Below are 17,584 nucleotides of genomic sequence, written 5' to 3' on the forward strand. Positions count from 1 at the left end.
AAACTATTCACTGAATTAATATTGATAGGTAAACAGCTGTAGTGTGTGCGTAAATATATGCGAATTGACTATGGGGGGATTGCAAAGAATAATCGCATATTAATTATCAGACGGCAGACCAGGTGCAGAAATTTTTCACAAACGAGAAAGGTCCAAAAATTATTTTTGGTTGCAGGAGTCCATTACAATCATTTTTGGTCAAGAGACATACCTCCGAAATCCTACCCCCTTTCGAGAAAAAAATTCGTGTAGGTGTGAAATTTTTCGACAAAATTAAAAAATTTCAAATCGTTCTAAAAAAATTATTTTTAATTACGGGGGTCAATTACAATCGTTTTTGGTCAATAGACATGCCCTCGAAATCCTAACCATTTTCGAGAAAAAAATTCCTCAACGAAAATCTAATTTCTGGCCAGAAATGTTTGCCCGAAATTTCATGCAGATCTTTAAAATGTCATAACTCCTAAACGAATTGGACGATTTTAATGTTTAAAAAAGCAAACTACGCGTATTTTAGTGTAGAATATGTACAAATCGTAAAAATATTCGAAAAGTTGGTTCTTGACCTCGCAAAATGAGAAAAACCCCATAAAAATGGTCCAATTTTCAAACAGTCATAACTCCTGCAATAGTGAATATATTTCAATGAAACTTTTTTCTGAAGTAGAGCTCATGGGTACCTACAAAAAAGTATTAGACAACTTTTCTGTAGGGTGTCAAACAAAATTACTAAAAATGAAAAAGGAATTTTTAAGAAAAATTGACAGAGGGTGCCTAAATTTTTCGACGAAAAAAAAAATGTTTAATTAATTCTGACAAAATTATTTTCGGTTGCGGGAGTCAATTACAATCATTTTTGGTGAATAGACATACCCTCGAAATCTTGTGCATTTTCGAGAAAAAAATTCAGTACGCTCGGAACTTTAAACGTTAATAACTTTCATTTCGTTAAAAAACAATAAAATTTCTGAAATTTCATTTTCTATCTCACTTCCTCTTGTGTTCATTTCTAAATCTGTTGGTAACGTTGCGAGTGACACGAAAATGGTAATGGGGCACTAGTGCCCCAGGAAAATGGGCCGAAAAAATACATTGGTTGAAAGGTCTACTCGTATACCTTGTCTGTGGAGATTGGTCTACTTGTATACCTCGTCTGTGGCATTTCCACAAGAGGACAAAAATCTAAGACTGTCGATAACGTCGGTAAGTAGAATTTTTTATGCTGCGTGAGAACCACTAGCACTGGCCTGCCGCGACCTTCCACGCGTGCGTAGCTGTACGCGGATTGCCATTCTACAGGCGGAATTTTAAACGTTAATAATTCTGTAATGAAGCCTCCATCAACTAATTGGTATTCTTGATTTTCGTCTTATTTTGGCCTCTAGAATCGCCCATGTAAATTTCTCCCAGGGTTGGCCGAACACCCTGTATACCTGTATCTGTAGTTTAGTCATTTACTGTAAATTTTATGATTTATAAGTGAAAATCGACTGAATCGCTAGGTGTATGATTTTAAGAGACAGTCATTGTATACAGACATTGCATTAATGCTTTTTAATCAGTGCAGTAGGACTGGTTTCCGAGGGTTCTAAGGCATTTTATATCAATAAAACGGTTTTCCATGGTTTGAAAAATTTTAAAAATTTAGAAACAGTTAATAGTTGTTTAAAAAACTTATAAAATTATAACACATCTGAAAAATTCTGGTTTGATTATAGTAATTATATATAAATACAATATTCAATAATTTAGTGCAGTAAAAATATGTAATGCCTGTTATGAACATAGAAAAACATAATAGATGAAATAGTTATAATTATATGTAATTATATATAAAAAAATCCCAAAAATTGAATAAAAAATTTGTACGACTGTATAAATCATGTTTTAGTAAATTTTGCAAAAAACTTCAATATTATTTGTTTCTTTTTACAAGGGATTAATTTTATTTATAATAAAATTACATAGTTTCATAAGAATTTTCGCAAAAAGAAAATCAAACTGAATACATGGAGTTTCCAGTTTATCGTTTATATAATTTGCTTTCAATTACATATGTTGCACAATTCCACTTTCTAGGCACGTGTGATTGCTAAAATCGTAATACAGCTTTCCCAAAATTAGGTTGAAATATTATAATTGAAAAACGGGTCAAGGCAGTTAATTACTTTAATTTATAATTACGAGGCACATTGTATAATAAATTATTTTTAGTCGTAAGAATGGTAACTATATTAACGAACGTTGCTCTGTCATCGCAACATACACATCGTACAATTAAAAATAACTAAAAATTATTCTCAGAGAAAATGAAATTCAAGAGAAGACTAGTATCGAGCATGAAAATATCAAATACGGACGTATTAAAAAAGAAAATGATAATTATTTAGAAGCCCTTCTCACCAATTTCGATCACCTTAAAATATGTTGTCAGGGTCACTATTCTGAGCAACTTTTCCCTATACATGTTACCGCCGCTCGGCCATAGTTTCCGAAATATATTAAAAATGGATATCAGTATTAGTGTAGTTGTTAGAGGGGGGGGGGGGTCCACGCACTACTTTGTCCCTATACGTTTCGTTCACATCCTTTGTCACGCGATGGAATTGTAGTTGTGAGCGGCTCAGCCAATAATGACAATGCGTGTGAGAGCAGGTGTCGCTATTACGCTACGGCCAATCAGCGCGCCTAGCCATCAAGTCATCACTGGATAGTACTGTACAGAGATGACTTGTTGGCTAAGCACGCTGATTGGCCGTAGCGTAATAGCCTGCTCTCACACGCATTGTCATTGGCTGAGTAGCTCACCTTATTGGTCGAGACCCTACTACTATGCAGTGTGACGTTAGAGGGGGCCTCTGTAGTGGGAATAAGGCGGCGCGTAGACCTTCTCTCCTTGCCCTTGCCCCGTTTAATTTGCAGGTGCCTAGCCAACAAGTCATCACTGGATAGTACAAAAAAAAGGGGGGGTCTGGGGGTCGCACCCAGTCAGCAAAACGAGTTTAATATGTTACTGTTCAAGTCGTGGAGGATATTTTATTTACTGCTCCGCCAGGCTCATGGAACGAAGTTCCATATTCTTGTTTTTTGTTGCAGAGAAAAGAATATTTGAAATTGTGGTTTTAACCGATAGTCGAACCGATAGTTGAATGATGACAATAAAATTATTTTTGCGAATATTTGGAAAATGAAGGCCAAGTTGTTCAGAATAGTGACCTTGACAACATATTTCAAAGTCATCGATCATTTGCATAATTACCAATTCGTTTTGCTGACTGGGGGGGCAGCGCCTAACAACTACACTAATTAATAACGATACCCATTTTTATAACATGTATAGGGAAAAGTTGTTCAAAATGGTGACCTTGACAACATATTTCAAGGTCACGAAAATCGGTGAGAGGGGCAAACTTCTAAATAATTACCAAGAAAATGATACATTAGCGTTGGATCTATTAAGTTCTAGATTGCTGATCTATCGGTCGGTTGCACGAAGTCTAAGCAATATTATATAATATTTAGTATACCTTAGTCTTCAGTTCACGTTGTTGTTATGTATAACGACTTAACTTTAAAGAAAACATTTACTTTCTACATTTTCGTATTATATGCTTTAAATTTTATTCTGCCCTAAATTTGTTTAAATTGTATATACCTTATTAGCACATCTACAATGGCAATTTAATATTTTGCAATACATGAAAATATTTTTACATGGTAGGTTAATTAAAATTTTTTAGTTTAATTCTTCTTATTTAAATGGTAATGACAATTAAAATTAGAATATATTTTCTACTTACACTTTGTAATTTCTCGTGTTCGGTTTTATAGAGATTTTGATGTCGCACGTTTATTTATGTTTTTTACTATTATTGTATTTTTACATCTCAATTGATAGAGGCTAAAAAATTGGCAGCTTGCTTCAATGTAATTAGATGGTGTAAAGTATTGTGTATATTGAACAGAACAAGGAAATTGGAGGCTGATTTTTAAAATCTTCGTCTAATTGTAAATATAAGTTCATTTTCCAACTGTGGTTACATTTCATACAAAACTTTACACGTTCGTGGACTTATTAGTATTTCATACATTCTCTTCGCCAGTCTCTTTGTGAACATAAAAATAGATTTATACATCTTATTGAATTATAGAATATACATATCGTTCGTGTGTATATGCAAAAGATATTTACTATATCACTTCTTCTTTAGTCACTCTGCTACGTTGCAAAATACATTTTGTGTCTGTAATAATCGTGTACGCGTTTTAAACACGATCGCGATATAATCATGTACTGTACAGAGATGACTTGCTGGCTAGGCACGCTGATTGGCCGTAGCGTGATAGCCTGCTCTCACACGCATTGTCATTGGCTGAGTAGCTCACCTTATTGGTCGAGATCCTACTACTATGCAGTGTGACGTTAGAGGGGGCCTCTGTAGTGGGAATAAGGCGACGCGTAGACCTTCTCTCCTTGCCCTTGCCTCGTTAAGTTTGCAAGTGCCTAGCCAACAAGTCATCACTGGATAGTACAATGATTACATTTTGATTGATTTACATGAAAAGGCAGAATGTCATTCTGTGTGATAAATTATTTCGTAAGTATGGTCGATACTTTGCAGTGATAAAATATATATATGTATTCACAAAATTTTCTTCAAATCCGTATGTCACATTGTGTTTCTGTACAGATATGCACAACATATGTGCAATAATCTTCGTTACGATCGTATAAATAACTATCATCGATACTGTTACTCGTGATTAGTTTTACCTTAAGTTTTAAGCGACAAGAATAGAAGTTAATTTTTGATACAATTCCACGTGCGCGGACAATTTATAAATGCATGATATATATATAGTACAGAAAATATGTATACTGTAAACGAATGAAGACTTTCGGAAACATACGTATACGATTCGAAATTAAAATTCACTCTAGACAATTTAAAATGTTAAAACGGAACGTTTGGTCCATAATTGTAAAAATTAGTATGCGTGACTAATTCATATGCGATGAAAGATTTATGATACAATATACAGGGTGTTCGACCAACCCTAGAAAAAATTTTAATGGGAGATTCTAGAGGCCAAAATAAGACGAAAATCAAGAATACCAATTTGTTGATTGAGACTTTGTTAAAAAGTTATTAACGTTTATAGTTGCGCTTGTAAATAGACAACCTGCGTACAGTTGCGCGCGCGCGCGATAGTGGTTCTCATCCAACATGAGAGACTCTACTCACTGACGTATCGACAGCCTTACAGTTTTCTGAGTGAGAGCCACTATCGCGCATGCGCAGCTGTTCTCAAGTTGTACGTTCTACAGGCGGAACTTTAAACTTTAATAACTTTTTAACGAAGCCTCAATCAACAAATTGCTATTCTTGATTTTCGTCATATTTTAGCCTCTAGAATCTTCCATTAAAATTTTTCTCAGGGGTGGCCAAACACCCTGTATACAGGGTGTTTCACTAACTCTGTCATAAGGTGATATTTTTGTTACCGTTAATGATACACAGGAATTCTTGAGGAACAAGTTTTTTGGTTCGAAGGGACACATAATGTGACAAAAATAATTTTTTTGTAGAAGAATACGTATAACGTCGCTTAAATTGTAATTTATTAAAATAAACATTTTACAAGTTCATATTTTTCAAGATTTCAAGGTCATCGATATTTTTTAACGCGACTGTATATTTTTATTATTATATCATATAATAACTGAGGCTAATGCAAATTCAATAACGTATAATGGAATGACTTTCACGTTAATTACGAAAAATTTTTTAAATTTCTGTTTCATTCAACGGTAACGGAGATATCGTCTTATAACAAATTTGTCGAGACACCCTGTATTTCGTTATGCATGAAAATTACGTGTAACTTACGCTTCGCTCTGTATAAGTTACTATCTACCTTTTTATTTACAGTATAATTAATTTAATTATTCGTTAAAATTCATTAATGAAAATATAGAATGGAGTATATGTACAATAATGTGATACCTATTAAACTGAATACTTAGGACCACATTTTTTTATTGGCGTTAATCTGAGGCCTTTAGCCAACATTTGAGCTTCAAGGTCGCGATCTTCATCTTGATACCTAAAAGAAAAGTGTTTCCATTAACTGCTAAATATCATGATCAGAATGTAGTTCTTACTGAAACGGCGTAACATCTTTATTTCGTGCAGTTAAAAGGGTCACAGATATGAATTAATACAAAAGCAACATAATTGATAATAGTTTTGTTACATAACAAAAATATTTATTAGTGTAAATGTTTCTTTTTGATATTAAATTATCACAGGTAAAATTAAGCAAGATTATACTAATATACAACATACTTCCATTCATTATCAAATATTAGTATCTATTTTAGGATCTTTCTCAAAACATACCTAAATGATTTCTTGGTTCTTATCATATTTTGTGACAGTGATATGTGTTTACGAAATAATTATCATAAACACATAAAATAATATATTTTATTCTCTTTAGAGTATCCACTGGTGGATAATTTAAAATTTAACAATAATTACATTACTATAATTCTCGTGTTGCTATAGTTGTACATGCTTTGTACAGGGTTAAAAATAGATTTAAGTACAACTAAAATATTTTCATTCTTACATTGGCACTACAGTACAGTCATGTATATAAGTACGTCACTTTGTCACAATGCAAAAAAAAATACTTGTAAAAGAAAAACGAAAAAGAAAATAGCGTATAAAAAAAATAACATGCGTAATTATATTACGATAAAGATTTAAATTGTACATTGAAGGATTTTTAAAGTTCGTACTTTAAAAATTAAAAAGTTTAAAGTCACAGTTACAAATGAGCAAAACTGTTTAGGAACATTTCGTTAGTTTTAACAACATGAACATTTGCTATTAAAAGAAGTAACGTATAGCACTCTAATGAAAAATAACATCTATGACTGAATCATATAATACGTTACTGTAATTATATTCGAAATTAATTATAAAAATTCTTTGCATTTTATGAAATGGAAATGCAGAAATCAGAGTATACTTGTGAAACGTGTAAGATATAAAAATGCACTTAAGATTTGAAAAATGTTAAATGTTCTTTATGAACGTTAACAAAGAATTCTATCAAGTTAGTGAAAAACGAATATGCAAGTAAAATCACTATCAAGGTAAGCACAGAAGATATTTTGTTGAAATTATGAGAAGAGAGATTAGGGTCGTGCGAGGAACAGGCAATTGTGTGTGTAGAAAAAGGTATTAATGTTTGGCTTGTAGATTTACACCACCTTTGTCGCTCTTTTTCTAAAAGGGCTATGAGCGAGTCTCGCTTCGCGACGATTTCCAACATTTCTGTTAAAATTTCTCCTTCCTTTTTCACATCGGCAGTTGTCTTTTTGTTATCTGTAAAATTGAAATATATCTTTTGTTATTACACCATTTTAACAAGCAATCTTGCAAGAGATTCAATATATTCGCAATAGTAGGAATATAGTATTAAAATATTAACCATCGTCAGCCAAACGTTCTCGTAATTCTTGTTGTAATCTTTCATGGCGATCTTCAAGCTGGACCTCTTGAGCTCGTACCAAAAGTTCTTTTTCGTATCTACGCAATTCCGTTCGTTCTTTCATGAGATCAAACCATTCCCTAAGTAAATCTGCTTCCTCTCGATCAGAACATTCTAAATAACAGACACACTTTGTTTAACTGTCTGCATCGAAATCTTTGACAATGATAGCGTTCGATGTTACCTCCTTCTCCACGAAGAGCTTTCTCAACGCTGACACCTCTACTCTCTAATTCTTTCTGTTTAACTTCAGTTTCTTCCAGTTTTCTTTGTATTTCTTGAGCCATGCGTAACCTAACAAAATTCATACTTGCAATTGTCGTATACTAATTCTATTATTATTAAATGTCTGAAGTGTAAAATGGGGTTTACCATGTACCTTTTTAATTGTGCTTGTCTAGCTATCCGTTTCGTAGTTTTTGATTTACGGGAAATACTATTACACGATCCTTCTGTGACTGTTGCCTTCTGCATACACGATGTTGACACTGCTGCTGTCTTTGTATCGTCTTCTGATAAACTATCGTCTACCAAACGAAATTTAGTATTAAGTATTGAAAATAGGGTTCTTTTCATTGTCTATAATATTAAATCTATATTGTTTATACCTGATGCTTGTGTAGTAGAAATAGTATAGTTCAGTGGGGGCGGTGGAACTGGTGGTGGATTTTCGCTTAAGAAGTTTCTCGTGAGCATACCCTCGCAAACACTCTTAGGTCTTGTAGTAATCTTTGGCGTTGCGACTTTATCGAGCTGAAAAAGAAATTTCTTGTAGCACTAATTTTCTGTTATACCTTTGATAAATATAAAAGAAATATAGCTTGCTGTTCAAATTAACATTGTCTTAATACTGGAAAATTAAAATTGTGAAAAACAAAGGCTTTTAACCCCTTGAACTACGCCGAAATTCGGAAGAAACTGTGCCTAACCCATACGCCCGAATGATCGGGGATTCGGGGAAGTACCCAAAATGGCGGAGCGATATATCGATCGACGAAATATCGATATTTACGAGTTCGACTCGTGATATTCATATTTGGCCTGAAATGTCGATTACGAGTCAGACTCGTGTTATTCACGTTTCACACGAAATTAAACAACGAGCCTGACTCGTCATATTCAAGTTTAGCCTAAAATTTTCACGAGTCAGACTCGTGAAAATAGTGCAAGAGGTTAAAGAAGTGTAAGCTCAATCTTGTAAAGTTAATGCAATTATGAAACACTTGTACACACACACAGTTGCAAATACTATATAATTACGATAAGTAAAATCCTAAATATATATAAATTTCTGATTGACAGAGTAACGGGTTGAATTTGTGCATTGCAAGAACATTAAATGGAATATCAACTGTCCGATAAGTAAATAACCGTAATAACTCATCCACTTATTTTTGAACAGTATTTTTCAAATATTTCCACTGTATCGTCAAAAACAATTTGATTAAAACACAGTAAAAATGGGAAAGAACAAACAGTAATTTATATATGCAAAGTCGCATGCTCATTTTCAAGAAATACTGTTACTACAGGGATTTAACCAACCCTGTAAATCAAATTTAACATAGCTTATGGCGATTAATATGTTACCCCTTGAAAGCAGACGAGAAAATGCAGCAAACAAAAATAAAATCATAGTACCTGCACGATATACAATAGCGAATACAAATAGTGGTATAAGAAAGCTAATACTGGAAAAACTAATATCTATGACTTATGAGTTGCTTACATCTGACCCTTCCGAATACGATTTATATAACTGAAACATTTTAGAATCCAATTAGTCGAAAGAAAATCGAGAATCAGGAACATATTAAACTTTGTACAAAAAGAAGAAATATAAGAGAGTAATAAGTATACGAGACAGAATGTGTACGTACTTTGCCTTTTGATTTAGATGTCAGACGGAACATAGACAACTTGTCTTTTTGATTGGTTGGCGAAGAAGAGGGCTCTTTCTTGAAAAAGAAGTCCGACACTGCTTGAATAATGCTCTTCCTTCTTTCCGGATCCTTAGGCTTTTGTTTTTTGTCTCGTTTCAGAACAGTAGCGGGGTTATTTGATTTTGGAGAACCAGTGGGATGCATTAGTTCATCCATCGATTTTGCATTCGCGGTAGTTAGACCTCCAAAATTGATTGCTTCTGCCACAGCCTTCATATTATCCGTACTCTTGCTTGTCTGTAGTTTCAATCCAGTTTTGCTTGCCCCGGTGCTGTAAAATCTAGTTCTGGGTTCTGGTTGCGTCTCCTTTTTACTTCTCCTCTCTTCCATCGAAAGCTGTCTTCGCGCCACTTTCATTCTCAGTTCCTTGATCTTGTCCTCAGGACTGAGACCCAAATCCTCGTCACTCATCAGTCTGGCTCTTTCTCTAGCATCTTGCCTTGCCTTCTCCGCTGTTCTCTTTGCCTCCTCGTGCTTCAATCTGGGCGGAGCAATCGGCGTTTTGAACATATTTCCAGACTCGTTATCTGTTTTAATCGATGCGATATTCTCAGAAGATTGAATCTCATTTTTGCTCTTTTTATCATTTATGCTTTTTTCAGTCTCCGACTTCCAAGGGAACTGTTGGAACTCTTGAGACGCTTCCATTTCCTGAAGTTTCTTTGTCTCTGCGAAAGTGGTTCGCAGAGGACTGTTTAACGGTGTTATGGACGTGGGTACAAATTTATTAACAGGTGAGGCATTGGGAACAGGTGGTCTTATTGGCGACAAAACGGGCGTAGAATTAAAGGAGGAAGCTCTAGCAGCTCTTCTTGCTTTTTTCTCCGCAGATTTCTGTTTGTGAGCTTCTAGTTTATCCATCAGCAAATCTTGTATCACATTCTTTTGCTTCGACCTTTCCCTCGTAATTTCTTCCAGCTTCCTAGAGGTAACCGGGGAATTAAAACTATTATTTACTGCTGTTTCCTGGCACTTGATCTCCTCTGCTATCATTTCAGCGGTGCGGGATTGCAGAGAACTCTTCGAGTTCTTTCTTTTTGATTTCCTGATATCTATAGAGTCTTTGGCGTTGCTGAATTCAGCGATTCTGGATTGTAAACGCTTTACGTATTCCAGGTAATCCAGATTGCTAAAATCTACTACTATTTTCGTCGGTTCCTCCTGGCTTGGTCCTTGAGTTACAGTTGGAACTATCGAAACTTGTGGATTGACAGGACTGGCTAGAATCGTAATCACTTCGCTGGTAGTAGTATCTTCGGCTGGCTCGACGATCAATAAACTATCCTCCTCCATCGATTGAAACAGTTCCTTGTTTACTGCTTCCGTAACGAGCTCGTCCTGCTGCCCGCTATTCAAATTTACATCTCTGTTTATTTCTGTCTCTGCTGTCTTCACAGTACCATTCAATCTGTTCTTTACATCGTCCATCGTAATTGGATTTATTTCTATCACATTCCTATCATTGTACGCCTCCTCTTCCGAGCACGAGTCGTTCTCTAGATCTAATTTCGCTATCGGGGCATCGGCAAATAATTTCTCCCGTGAACTACCAACAGGCGTCGACGTGCTTTTAATATTTACAAATTCGACGTATCCCCTGTTCTTGAGCATCACCATGTTCGAAGCGTCCTGCAAACTATCGTCCAACAGCGAGTCGTTATCCGTATCCATGAAATCTATGTTCTCGCCGTTAGCTAGAAGCTTCGAAGTATCGTTAGAAGGAACGTCTATCTTTCTATCAAATTTGAAAGAATCCAAGTCCTGGTCCGTCAGGTCTTCCTCTTTGGCTATCGTGATCGGAGGATACTCCAATTTGGTGGAATCAGACAACGTGGTCTTTCTTCTCGTGGTTATGAATTCCGGGTTAATGTTGAATTCGACGTCCCGTAAGTCGTCCGAGACCAAAACCTCGCCATCGCGAGCCCATTCCGAGAATTCGGTTTCAGTGAGCGCCGCTGTGGTTAAATCGTTCTCTTCAGAATCGTCGTGTTTATTGGATATGGCGGAGGCCACCGACGTGGGGCTACTACAATTGCTTTGCTTGCCATCGTCCTGCAATTCCAGCCGCTCGATTTCATTCTTCACCATTTCCAGCTCCGCCAACGTGTTGTTCTCGCACGGAATTGGATCCTGAGTGAATTTTACCTTGTTGTTTTGCAACAGCGAACATTCTATAGAGTCGGGTTCAAACGATTGGCCATCGTCGAAGTCTCTGCATTTGTCAGCCTCCTCGTCCAACAGCAGGTGCCCTTCTGTGCTGTGAATTTGCAGTCGCGGCGGTGACAAATTTGCAGCGACCAGTTGCTGGTCCTGCACACCTTCCTCCGCTTCACCGTCGCTGGAGGACAAAGAATCGCTGTCTATCTCCGAGTCTCCGCTGCTAGCTTCTTTCGTAGTCTCCTTGTTCTTGCCCCAATCCACTTGAGGCACGATTATGGAGATCTCGTGCAACGGGCTCCGTGGTCGAAAACCGTTGGTCTCGTCCGCATTTTGCGAGTTCTTTGCGTTCTCCAACGTGTCTGTATTATTGACTTGACTAGACGTTACTTGTTCCTTCATCGGTTCTTTGTCCGCCACGTTCTTGGACTCGCTACAGACGATGTTGGGGGCAGTCTTTGACTTTAGGATACTCGACTCCTTCACCAAGTCTGGCAAATGAGTCTTCGATATTTCAAGAATGATGTTAGCTTTGTACATGGGATTGTCGTTGTTCAGTGAATTCTGGGAGGAACGGTTGGCAGTGTATGGCCGTATCGGAGTCGAGGAGAACGGAGCTGTAGGCGATATCGGTGAAAATTGAGTATTGTTGGATCGCAGATTGTTGATGTTAGTCCCTTTCAAGAACGCTTGCATCGTTGGACTTGGCTCTGGAGCTGGGTTCAACAGCTTCTGATGCTGAGAGATCGCATCTGTTAGGTTTCGTAGTTGAGTGTCCACGTTCGACGCCGATCCAGACTTCATAACGGGACCACCGAAAGCCGTGCCACCTAGTAAATACTTCTTTTTGAGTTCCAACGACAATTTCGAGGCGATACCTTCCGTAGAGTGAGTTCGGTTCAATAAATAATCACCCTTACGTGGATTCATCAATGGTACTCGGTTCACATGATTGGACCCTACTAAATTTGAGTTACCTTCCTTCTCTGTTTGAGGAAAATTCACGGTTTTTTTTAATTGCGACTTTGCGTCTGTATCTTTCTCTTGCTTCAGATTGCCATTGAACGATGAGATGACCTTGCTCTTCACTTGAACCTTCTTGGGTTCCGCGTAATTCCCTCTCGTATTACGGACGAACGAATCGTTGATTGTGATTTCTGGTATCTCGTGTTGAGTAGGGGTTGCACCGTCATGCTCGAATTCAGAGTCCGTTGATATCTCGGTGGCCGAGTTTTCCTCGCTTTCTTCTGATGTACCATCGTTAGAGGCAACCTGAGGAAATGCAAATCTATTAATAGAGCGAATGAAAGCTTTGGAAATATTAAGTGTTATCGGAAAACAGAAATTCAATTTTAGTGTATTAGTGAGAGGACGATTAAAATGCTTAAGGAACACAATGCACAATTTCTTACTCTTTTTCAATACTTTAGAGCTTAACGAAGCGTTTGCATAAAAATCCATTATTACAATGAGTTTTAAATGTGACTGTATTGAAAAATGTGTAATGCTCCTGATTTATTAATATCTTATAATCTCACACTTTTAAGTGTGAAATTAATTACGATTGCTTAAAAATGACAGTGAGATTTTTAATAAAGTATTGGCTGGTGGTAATTTCGGAATTAATATAAAAAAGTTGGTAAGTTACATTGCCAGTTTTAGCAAAACACTAAACCAAGCACAAACAATTAATCGGTTTGAGTCACTATTAATTAAAAATTAGTACAGTGCATCACTCCATTCATATATAAAAATGCTTTACCTTTTCTTCAATGGCCTTGGGTACTTAAAAATGATACATCACCATCAGCCAACTATAAGTAATATCTATTTTTACTTTATTAACATATCTCACATAATTTCCCTGAATATAAGTCGTAAAACTGAAAAATACATTTTCGCAGAGATGTAACAATCGTGTTTGTAGAATTCTTCGCCATATATAACAATATTCGTAACAATTATAAATTAATTTATACATATCGTATCAATTAAAAATTACTTTATACACGTTAGGATACCACGCATCTATCTTTTTTCGATCGATCGTTCCTAGGAGACGTGAGTTTTGAAGATTCAAGTTGGCCAAATTTGATCGATGATGGAGACTTTGTGGGATGCGAATAATTTTGCTCCGCAGAAGTATTTCCTAATGTATTCGAAATTTTACCACTGTTATCGTTAACTGCTTCGACTGAATATTTTGAGTCGCCAGCCTCTTCGTTTGCAATACTTTTGTGTTTGTCTGGTATTGTTAATCTTTCATTGGTTGTCATCGAACTCGATTGCATATCAGAAGTAGGTTCTTTCGAAGAAGATGCGTAGGTGGATTTTGTTTTTGTTGATCTTCTCCTTGCTGGAACTTCAGGAACAGACTGTACATTAAAAGTACTAGGTTTCGTTGAAGAACTGAATCCACGATGAATGTGTCTTCTTGAAGTTTTGTCCAACGTATCTGATAAATTTGTGTTACTATTTATATTTATTTTGTTCGCTTGCTTTGGCGTCTCAGTACTCTGTTCAACAATTTTAACTCTTGCGACTTCAGGCGAAAGACTTGTTAACTCGTAAGAAGATTTTGAGTCTTTACGTAACTTATCAGCTATATTTGCAACCTGTTTTTTTATATTTAAATTGCCATCGCTTGCATGCAAAGCATTATTCTTATTAATATTCGTTATCCTAGCTCTGTCAAGATACGGAGTCAAGGCTGTTTGTTCTGCATTAGTTTTAATATTCTCTCGAGACTGAACTGTAACATTTGCTCTCTCTTCGTGCAATTTAGTTTCTGAGACGGTATTATCAAGAGGAGAAACAAACGTTGTTTCTTTTGCCTCAACATCGATATTTTTAAGGAAATCAACTTTTACATCTATTCTCTCTTCATTTTCTTCATTTTTATAGAATCTTTTATTTATAGAATCTTTATTGTCTGCTGTTTTAAGAGACAGTGTGCGTTCTTCTACTTTATTTACATTTTGTGATTGGTCCTGTTTATCTGAGTTTTCTAAATGCAATTCCATGGATGGAGTATTGAAATCCAACGCACTCTCTATGTAGCCAGTATCAATCAACGGTATTTTTCCACTTTCTCCAATTTCTTCGAACTGCAAATTAATAGTATCAATATCGCTGTCATTAATGCTCATGTTTACGTTGCACTCATCCTTACGCTTCTGGTTGTCGTTAATAGTTTCTAATCTCTCAGGAGATTCAAGTTTCGTCTTCTGAAAATATTTCATTATATCCTTCGTTTCAATTTTCGTGGATAACTTGGGTTTAATGTCTAGCTCAACGATCGTAACATCAGATGAAGTTTTAGTTTTAGCAATTGCACCTTGATTCCTCGTTATTTGCTTCTTTTCTTCCACAAAATACTTATTCATCTTTTGTTGAGCATTTTCTTTGGACAATAGTCGAAGTTCACCAATTGGAATTTTATTCTTTGCCTTTCTTTGTCTTAAATCTCGCTTCAATTTGTCAAATGAATTATTTCCATCGGATTGAACTACTTGTTTACGGACTTCCTTAGGAACCGTTAATTTTGAAATTTCAATAGATGTTGCGCGTAATGGTTTCTCATTTGTTGGAGACGGAGAAGTGATGGTCACGACTGGAATTTGCTCGATGTCTTTTAAATACAACTTCAATTTGTCCGCTTTTTCATTCAACATGCCGGTTTCTAATTCCTTGCGTCGTTTCGTCTCATCTGATTCTAATTCTTCTACGATCATATTATCTTGTGTGTCGGACACGTATAATTCGTCGTACAATGTTTCGGTTGATTTATCAATTTCAGACGAGGAAGATGGTGATGACTTTCTACTGCGATTTGGGGAAGAAGTTATCAGATCAGGTAGTTGCTCCTTGCAGCTTGCAATTTCTTCGGTGTTAAGCAGCACTGTACTATCGTAACTAGTTTGACTAATTGGAATAGCATCTGGAAGCATAATTGCTGCAAACGCTGTTTGCAGTTCAGTATTACTCGCTTCTGTAGCTTTAATATCTAAATCAGACGTTACTTTATCATTCAAATCATTGTTAAGAGAAATTATTTTTAATTCATTGTTACTCAATTCATTGGTATCGATGTCACCGGGTTCTGAAGTAGAATAATTATATTTATTTTCGTTTAAGATTTTCTGAAGTTCGCTTAAATTTGAAAGAACATTTTCCACTACTAGACTTTCAGATTCTGAATTATATTCTACCGTGTTTTCATTTTTACTTCTATTTTCTACAACAGACCGGTCAGAAGTGACTAACGGTACTTTCGAATTAATAGTATTATTTACTACGTTATCTGTAATTAAATCAAGGGGGGGATCAGGTATTGGAATTATGCTTCCACATGCTAGGCTTACAGACACGTTCCCTATTTGCTGATTCACATTTACCATCGATTTATCGTTCTGTAATATTTCTGTATTCGATGAGTCCTGAGTATCTTTAGTGCCGATAATGTCTTGATCGATTACGATTTCACTGGGAAGGTAATTGGGGGCTTGTACAGATACAGATTCAGATTCAGGAAGTACAAGTGACTCTTGAGTTATATTATCTACAGTATCTTGAGAAATTTTCACCTCCGTTTCTGAACCAGTGTCCGTACCGGAACTGCGAGCAGGATGCTTCAGCCAAACTTCTTGCTTTCTGAGTTCTCTTGCGCGTATTTCTTCTTCGTCTTCCGTGGCGGTTGTACTCTCATCGTCTGAACAACGATAAAAACGAAAAAGGAAGCGTGACGATAGTGTTTGCAAAATTCGGTAAAACGATAAACAAAATTTATTACGATATTACCTTCGTTCGTGTATTCGTCGCTGGAATCTTCGTACTCGTTGCTTCCTGTATCAGACTGTCCCAGCGTAGCATGAGGGTAAGAATACCGTAATGTCCAATTTTTAGCAAGCTCAAGAGTTCCTTCGGTGGTCAGTGGCTGATCGATTGCTTCCTCGTATACTTCGTTATCGTCATTTGAATCACTTTTACAGCAACAGAAAAAGAAATGAATTTGTTATTCTTGTTTATATCTTTCATACAAAAAAGAGAGCAACGGAACAAGAAAAAGTGTTTATTCAGTTATCGAAGCTGCTATCACTTGGAGTATGATATTCTTAAATATGATTCATAATATCGTACACTACCTTCAAATAACAAATAATCATTAACGTATAAAATAAACAGATGGATAGTAATATTAACTAGAATTATAAGTATATGAATCAATTAATGCAATTGATTGAATACGCTGTGTGTCGTAAATATAAAACCACTCTAGACTTCTCAATTTTTATGTGGTACTGTTAAAATAATAAAAAGCAAAGTGTACCATATTTGGAATTGCGTTAAGAAACGATATTCTGTCAAAGAAGGATAAATTGTATCCGCTAAAAACAGGAAGAATTACAAAAGGCTGATTTATTCTTGTATCATAATTATAAAACTGGAATGACGATTCTTATTAAATAAATTATACAAATATTACACTGAGAATACAATTGAATTAAGTTATAATGATAATTTAGTAACATGTAAGAAGACCTCCTCTATTTTCAAGAATTTCAAACAGTACGTGTTTTACTGGAATTGCTCAGTGTTAAGAATTAAACATTGAGATCGGGAAGAAAGCTTCTTCTTTGGTCTCCCTTTTCCATTTTGCCCACATAGATCAGGATTTTTAAAAAAATTTGTCACAACATTGTGAGAACGAATAAGTCTATGTGCAATTTCACGTATTTTCACATTACTTTTGTGGAAAGCTAAAATTCTGCCTTTTTCTTGCTCACTTAAATAACTTTCATGTGGCATTATTAACTAAATTAATATCACACTTCCAACAGACTAGACAAAACAAAACTGACGAAATATCAACAGAAAAGAACATTTGAATGCTTGGTTCTATAATTATGAAACAGTAA

The 17,584-nt window shown here is 35.8% G+C and overlaps 1 protein-coding gene across 8 annotated transcripts in view; it reads right to left on the reverse strand.

Annotated features, from left to right (window-relative positions):
* Window positions 1-4,003: 4,003 nt before the first annotated feature.
* Mical (Molecule interacting with CasL) overlaps window positions 4,004-17,584 on the reverse strand; it is a 223,137-nt gene continuing 209,556 nt past the window's right edge. For 6 of the 8 annotated variants that reach the window (XM_076780078.1, XM_076780081.1, XM_076780080.1 and 3 more), the window contains 10 exons: window positions 16,467-16,648; window positions 16,253-16,377; window positions 9,447-12,938; window positions 9,296-9,325; window positions 8,175-8,319; window positions 7,946-8,093; window positions 7,751-7,860; window positions 7,507-7,680; window positions 7,286-7,400; window positions 4,004-6,108 (listed from right to left, as the gene is read on the reverse strand). In XM_076780078.1, the coding sequence (XP_076636193.1) occupies window positions 6,012-6,108; window positions 7,286-7,400; window positions 7,507-7,680; window positions 7,751-7,860; window positions 7,946-8,093; window positions 8,175-8,319; window positions 9,296-9,325; window positions 9,447-12,938; window positions 16,253-16,377; window positions 16,467-16,648 (4,618 nt within the window). In that variant the 3' untranslated portion in view covers window positions 4,004-6,011. Of the gene's footprint in view, window positions 6,109-7,285; window positions 7,401-7,506; window positions 7,681-7,750; window positions 7,861-7,945; window positions 8,094-8,174; window positions 8,320-9,207; window positions 9,326-9,446; window positions 12,939-16,252; window positions 16,378-16,466; window positions 16,649-17,584 lie in introns of those variants that run through there. The other 2 variants (XM_076780077.1, XR_013080867.1) reach the window with 2 other exon arrangements.

This window comes from Colletes latitarsis, chromosome 12 (assembly GCF_051014445.1).
Source record: "Colletes latitarsis isolate SP2378_abdomen chromosome 12, iyColLati1, whole genome shotgun sequence".
NCBI classification, from domain to species: domain Eukaryota; kingdom Metazoa; phylum Arthropoda; class Insecta; order Hymenoptera; family Colletidae; genus Colletes; species Colletes latitarsis.